Source organism: Cyprinus carpio, chromosome B13 (assembly GCF_018340385.1).
Source record: "Cyprinus carpio isolate SPL01 chromosome B13, ASM1834038v1, whole genome shotgun sequence".
Classification (NCBI taxonomy): domain Eukaryota; kingdom Metazoa; phylum Chordata; class Actinopteri; order Cypriniformes; family Cyprinidae; genus Cyprinus; species Cyprinus carpio.
The window spans coordinates 22574637-22582637 of NC_056609.1; the positions used below are offsets into that span (position 1 = coordinate 22574637).

The following is an 8001-nucleotide window of genomic DNA, read 5'->3' on the forward strand; positions in this document are numbered from 1 at the left end:
ATAGGATTTTGCTGAAAATACAGAATTTTTTAATGGAAGCAAAGGAGACTTTTGAACAACACTGTATGTTTGATTTCTTTTCTTTACTTGTTCCTTTCTTTTCTTTATTTGCAATTATATTAATTTCCGGTATCCAAGGCACTGCTGTTTTCCTAAAATGTATGCTTTAGGCCTGTACTTTTAATATTTGTTGGTAGCGTACTGTATCTGGCCCTCGATTCCCAGATTTCTTGGGTCACTGCAAAGATAGCCTAACTAAAAGCTTTATATCCTAAAGAGGCTAATGTAACTATATTAAACGATTCCCCTATGAACTAAAAACAAACATGTAAACATGTCTACAAGTTATTTATAATTCAGCTTTCATTTTGAAGTCTTGATTTGTGTTTCTTCCTTCCTTAGCCTTCAGCCAGTGAACCTTGCAGTAAATCAGGTTATGAAACCTGCGTCAAAAAGTACGATATTTTGCATTCTGATTTATCGTCAAGTTGCTTGTAAAACCATTTAGGCTGAAGTATACTCCTGTGGTAGAAATACTCAATGAAAAGAAGATCTGGATACATGGGAAAGGGAATTCTTCCCTAATAACTCATTATTTTTTATGTAGATTTTATGATGGAAACTTCTTTCTGCATTCTTCCACACAACAAAATGCAGCTGATCCAACTCTAATATTTTTCACTGAAATATAAAAATATCTTCATAAAGTAAGCAACAATAAGATTTTGTACTAAGCACTGTATTTCAAGTACCAAGTCTCACTATTAACTAGCATGCATGTTACTAGCATATTGGCTGTTTATTAGTATTTTTAAAGCACATATGATCCATATTTTAGATTCCTTAACCTGGCCCCACACCTAAATTTAACAACTACCTTACTAAGTATTAATAAGCAGCAAATTAGGAGTTTGTTGAGGCAAAAGTCATAGATAAAAGTTAGTTAATAGTGAGAAGTGGACCTTAAAATAAAATAAATCCTTTTTTTCTTTCATTCATACTGAAATGGTTTTTGTTATATTCAAGTGTGAATAGTTGAATGTTTATTAAAATCACACCTTGTTTGTTTTAGGCATGATACAAGGTTTCCACCTTCATGAAAAACCTGGAAATCTTGGAGAAAATGATTATTTTTAGGCCCGTCATGTTTACCGGTTCTTAAATCATTATACTTGTGTATGTACTGCTTTAAAGTACAAGTGCAATGGTTTTGCATGGATGTAAACATCTCACTGACTACAGTAGTGTAAACACACTGTTATGAAACTGAACTGGAGGAACAATGAATTGCTTCGATATATCAATATATTCTGAAAGGTGACTGCACTGACAAAGCATTTGCTATATGGAGATGCTTTATCTCTAATAATTCTCAGATCAAATTCTCTGATACTGAAAACGTCTGGCACTAAATATGTTTTTTACCAGACTAGGTAATATAAGCCCAGAGACAAATTAATTTTGCCTTTCAAAAGACTTTACTGTGTCTGTAAATGCAGGTATGCGACATTCTCTGTTCAGAACCCACTCCAGACCGCTGCCAAGACAGTTTCATGTCACTCTGTAAAACCTGACTGGACAATCTCCCACCTATGACAAAGCGATGAGGTCATTCTTCTAAACCCTCCAGGCACCTTGTGGTCGTTAGATCTTTCATCCTATAGGACTGTGTGTCACAACACACTTCTGAAGTTTTGCTTCTGACTTGTGTCCGTCAAAATATAAAAATCTGGATTTGGTTTGATTCCAGTAAACAAACTTCTGATTAAATACGGGTTTCATAACTAAATGGCTAATTGTCTTCAGGAGAGCACAATTCAAAGTGCAGGACATAAAAGTTTCAGAACATTTTTATTGGCAAATATAAATAAATGAAAACCATCAATCCTTTTACCCTATCATTAGGATGGCAGATGTGTTGTTATGAAATGTAATGTTTCTGTTTTGTCTGTGGCTTGCGATAATATTGGATTACGAAATTGCCTGAACTATGCCATTGATTGTTAATGGCACTTTTGGAATTAATAACTGCAAACAAGCACTTAAGTTCACTTGAATCATTCAAGACCTCATAGTTAGAATAGACAGTTTTATCATTAACTTATTCATGCAGTGACAGGAATGTTTCATGAGTGAAGTATTTTTTGTTGTTGTTCACAGCTGTTGACTGGAACACTTGATGGAAAACTGGCTTTGTTTCATCCGCCCGAATCTTCTCTCCCTTAAGTGTGGGATCTACCCCAACGGCTCAGTTCTTACCCCAAGTTCACCAATGCTTCAGACTAATGAAAGTCTTACATCAGTCACATTGAGATTACTGTGCTGGCGTGCCACCTCTGAGACCTACATCATGGACGGGATCTGTGATTTCATCATTTCAGCTGCCACTGACAACCTACAGATGTGACAACATGCTCACGCCCTCAACCGCGAAGCCAAAGACGCACCCTCAGACAAATGATCATTTCAGCTTTACATAGCAGCACGTTCCCATGCACTGATACACATACTGTACACACACTATGTTTAAGCACAGGTTCATATGTTTATTTGATGTGTAATGTTATTTGCAGCAAAGTGATAATAAAGTAGTATCTTGATTGTAAATCTTCTTTTCAGAATGGCTTTTCTATAAAATGTACTTTACAGTAATTTGAGACCCCCAATGATTTTTTTTAAGGTCCTCTCCTTGCTTTGCTTTGAATGAAGGTGGATGGAAGAAGATCGTTTTTAGGCGAGTTTATGTTTTAGGTTTGGTTTTGCATAAATGAAAGGCTGTACACCTGAGCAACTTCCCATTATCTTTCACCAGAATCAATAGAGTGATGAGGGCTATAAATGACAAAATATATGTAGACAAGACAACTCATGATTCAGTATGTAAAGAGAGGCTCTTTGCAATACAGTGTGCAAATATTGCAATGATCTCATCATTATCTGTTACATTTTGATATTTCATTCTATGGAATTCAAGGGCATCCAAAACTGTTTGGTTACCAACATTCTTCAAAGTATCTTCTTTTGTGTTCCACAGGTTTGGAACAACGTAAAGAACAGAGAATTTTCATTTTGGGTGAGTTATCCCTTTAAGATTATTATATAAAGCTATGTCTACATTATTCAGGATTACATTAAAATGTTCACTAGATGTGGACAAAGGCATAATGAAGTTATAAATTCTTTTGGCAGGATTTTTTTTATCTTTTCATCTTTGCAGGAATGTGGTATGAAGAGTATACAGATTTACATATGTGACACTGGACACTGGACTGGACTGGACACCAGTCATAAGGGTAATTTTTTTTGAAATTGAGATTGATACATCATCTGAAAGCTGAATAAATAAGATTTCCATTGATGTATGGTTTGTTAGGATAGTACAATATTTGGCCTATTTGGGATGCTCATCTGAAAGCAATACATGTATTGTGTCTATCTGGCGCCAAGAGTGATAGACCAATAAGTGATAGAGAAGAATGTAGAGTCTTTAATGATGGGTGGTGTCCACTACAACTGCTGGCAGCATTTCTGCATCAATAACTTTTCTGAGGTCATTCGGTTCTCTGCCCGTTTAACAACTATCCCATAGAGCAGGGGTGTCAAACTCAGTTCCTGGAGGGCCGGAGCCCTGCAGAGTTTAGTTCCAACCCTGCTATAACACATACCATGTAGTTTTCAAATAAGCCTGAAGGACATGATTAGTTGGATCAGGTGTGTTTAATTAGGGTTGCATCTAAACAGGAATTGAGATTGACACATTTTGCGACAGTTCATATTGACTCTCTTAATTGTAAATGTTATACCTTAATATTTAACTGTATTTATGTACAGCAAATAATAGATTTGCATAAAAATGTGCAAATTCTAAATGTGAATGGAAACAATTTAGCAGTTTTTGTTCATTACTATGAGTCATTACAGGAAAATATTTTCACCCCATATGACTTCAGGCAATAGCTGAGGCAGTTTTGTAGTGGTTTTATGTTTGATCTCTACTTTTGAATTAAAGAAAAACAACAACGCTTCAACTCTCTCTAATTGGGTTTGGCTGCTTTTCCTAAACAAAAAAGCTGTGCACTTCTAATGGTAAACAGAGTGATGTCAAATATGGATGCACTTAACTACCTCACGATAATCTGTTTCTGTGAATAACAAATTCTGGGGAAGTCTGTGTGTGAGCTACTTTCAGAGACCGTGTTTTTACAAATATGCTCCAAGTGTATGACAGGATGCTGAAAACTTGCTTTGGTGATGTGTGAATAAATTGAGATTACTGAATTGGCCACAATTTTGTTCTTATTACAGCAGCCAGTGTAACTTAGTACAGTTATTAATAATAAAGAGATTTAAAAAAAGACATAAACCTGTTCTTGATAGTTGTTCAAAACCTCTGTTTTCATATAAAATTTAGTTGTACTTTGCTTAGTTGGCATTTTCAATCCATTTAGATTTAGAAGTCCTCACTGGCCTGAAAGATTGTTCCAGGTCTTTATGATTTGTAAAATATATTTTTGGTGCTTAATTTCCCTCACCAGTTAACAGACTCAAGGATAATGAATAAACTTTCCCACATTAGCCTTATATCTGTAAGTTCATTCAAAGGATGTTCCTTCATTCTGTCAGTACAGGATGTAATTCATTTATTTTAGATATGATGCAGGAGAGTGAGGAGCACTTTATCAAAGGAGGTCTGCACTTATTAATGATGAGAGAAAGACAAATTGATGTGTGGGATGACTCTGCAGGAACAACTGTTCTTTACTTTTTAAAGGCATTAGTTCATTAGCTTATTTTCATGTGTGAGATATGCAACTGCTAGTTCAATTTCATTCAATGGTTTTCATTTAATATGTTAGTTTGCTCTGCAGAAGTTATATTCTTACGTAGTTTTGTGTTGTTTGCCTATATGGAAGTCCATTTCCACCACAGAATAAAAAATAAATGAATAAAAAGTTAACTGCGACTTTTTATCTCACAATTCTGACTTTGTTTCTTGCAAAGTTTATAGCTTACAATTCAGATAGAATTGTGAGTATTTAATTTACAATTGCAAGATATAATGTCAAAAAGGAAAATAAAAAAAAAAATCATAATACCTTTCTTTTTTATTCCGTGGGAGAAATGAAAAAAAAAATCTGAGATGCAAATAGGAATTGCAAGAGAAAAAGACAAACTTCTGAGTTTAAATATCACTAATCAGATTTTTTTTTCTTATCTTGCAAACAAAGTCCAATCAAAGTTTTTATTTTTTATCAGTTTTATTTTTATAATATAGCCTATTCCTAAATTTTCCTAAATTAAATGGTAAAATTATATAGGGATATACAAAATATATATATATATATATATATATATATATATATATATATATAGATATATATCATAGACTGTATAAAAACATGGACGTAGTGTCTGCTACTCTGTGCGGTCGTCACCTGTCTAATAAAACTCATAACATATTAAAGCGTCTTTGGTGTTTCCATGTTTTCTACAAAAGAAAACCGGAAATCAAGGGGTTATGACGTAATTGGCAGGCGACACAATGACACTATGGACACGGTCTGTGTCACGAGATAAAATTGCATATTTCTCTTTGAAACATTTGGGATAATGTAAGTACACAAGTCAGCAAAATATATAACACTGTTCTTGTAGTTTTTGGCCTTTAACATTTAAATGAACCCTCTGAGGTTATAAGTCATCAGTCACAGGAAGTTCAAGACTTTCACTAGCAGCACAAATAAAATTATTCAGTTATTAGTATTCATATCAAGCATATGGTGTACGCAGAATGCAGCTGTGAGACGTTTCTCCTAACTTAAGTGATTTGATTGTATGACCTCTGCCACAAAATATTTTTAAGACTCCCGCTTTTATTCTCTTCACCAACATACCATATTTACTGCTTGTCAGTTTTAACAAAGTCCAGTTCTGATATTTTAGCTTTATGCTGCATGTGACGCTTTGGAGAGAACTCTGAGAACCATCTGAACTCTCTGATGTCTAGATGCTGGGTTACATTGATAAAATGATCACCAGACGGCCAAACGGAACACTGGATCAGGCACTTTTGCTTGCTTTCCCTGCAGACAGTGACTGACACTGAAATTAGGAACAGATGGATGCAGCTGCTGAACTTGACATATGGGAAGTCAGAACAAAGACATAACTATGAGAATGTGTGTGTGTTAGACCACCAGACTTTAAAGATGTAATTTTATCATTTCATTTATCATACAGTATTTTTCCTGAGGTCCATTGATGTTTAATAAATCATAAAAACATTTGACATTTGCTATCTTTGACACTTAGATTTACACTTAACCTTTAGAAATTGATGTGGAAACAGTATCTGACCCGATTGATTTTCTTTCTATAAACAAAAAAAAAAACATATAGTTTCAGAATGACATAAGGGTGAGTAAATAATGACAGACTTTTCATTTTTGGATGAACTATTACATTAGGTTTCCGATATTTCCAGTTTTAAATGAAAAACAATCCAGCCTTTCGATGTGGTCTCAGACTTTTGGATCCCCTGTAAGAGAAAACAGTCAGACCCTTAGATACTTTATTGCTCTTTTCAAATAATAGCATGTTAGTTTAGGGTGGTTTTACATTGAGTTGTGTGAGGTTAGGTCATCAGGCTCTCAGACTTCAAGACTCAATTACAATGAACATTTCTGTTCTTTTTATTTGTATTGTCCATATTGTGAGGGAAAGTGTATGCGGACGGCAGCTGCGGGATGTTTCTTGTAACTGAAGTCATTTGATTATGTGACCTCTGCCAGAAATTTTTTTTTTTAAACTTGTCAAATTCTCTCTCAAGTTTTTCCTACTTGTCAGTTCTAACATCCAATTCTAAGACAATGAAAAAACATACTGTACTTTAAAAAGAAGTCGTGAATAGACAATGTCAAATATAATTTTCAAAGATATTAATTATTTTACGTCATTCATAAAGAATTATAAACATATAAGAATTATTCTTCTTGCCTAATTGGAAGAAAATATGAACACAAGACACTACAGGCAAGCAAAATATTACTGTTGTTGTAGATTATTGCTGTTGAAAAGCAAGTACAGGAACTTGCTACTACCAGTACATAAGCTGATATGGTGCTGTGAGTATTTAAGACATACTGCTGCTGCACAAATAGCATATATACTGTAATAACCTACAGCAGATCTGCACAGGTGGAGCTGGGGAAGGTGGAAGCTTTCAGAGGAACTCTCTATGAATGGGTATTTACTACAATGGCAAAAGCTGTTCTGAATCATTTTTATGCTTTTCTGATGTCAAAAAGTCTGGAATATTACCTTATAGGGGCCTTGGGGGCAAAAAGGTTGAGAACCACGTTCTCTTCAGGAAATGCACTGTATTTTAATGTCATTTTTAATCCTTTCTCCAACTAAACTAAGGGACTAAGAGAGAGTTAGAGAACTTTTAAAGAATTATACAGGGGCTTAACAGGTTCTTTATACGGTAGCAGTGCTATATAGCACCTCAACCACCCCAAAGAATGGCTGAAGAAACCATTTGTGTGTGTGTGTGTGTGTGTGTGTGTGTGTATGGTAACAATAAAATTAAAACATAATAAATAATACATTGAAAACATGGCTGTTGACATATATATGTTTACATACATTTTATGACCTGCTATTCATAGATATTCGTAGAGAGATTAACATTTAAGAGCCATTTATTCTTCAAACTATAAATGAGAAAGAACCAAAATTGATCATGGAACTGAACTCTTTGACACTGAAGGGGTGCAGCTGAATGCTGGTATGCATCTGACATGAATACCACGATTTAAACTAAATAGGACAGGAAGTAGTGAGGATTTTTGCACTGGAGCTTCAAAGTCTGAGAAGGAGAGACAGAGGAGCATGTCTGTCTTGCATTTGTGTTATAGACTGGATAGTTTTTGTAGTGGGGTGGGGGCTAGAGAAAAAGGAAATTAAGCTGAGAGGTGCTTCCCATTCAGACTGTTAGTA

General features: G+C 34.7%; 1 protein-coding gene across 1 annotated transcript in view; it reads left to right on the plus strand.

The window, feature by feature from the left end:
* The window catches only part of LOC109061884 (WD repeat-containing protein 27-like), a 57247-nt gene extending 52964 nt beyond the window's left edge, over nucleotides 1–4283 (plus strand). The window contains exon 25 of the mRNA XM_042737296.1: nucleotides 2161–4283. Within this exon, the coding sequence (XP_042593230.1) occupies nucleotides 2161–2226 (66 nt within the window). The 3' untranslated portion in view covers nucleotides 2227–4283. The remainder of the gene's footprint in view (nucleotides 1–2160) is intronic.
* Nucleotides 4284–8001: the final 3718 nt, after the last annotated feature.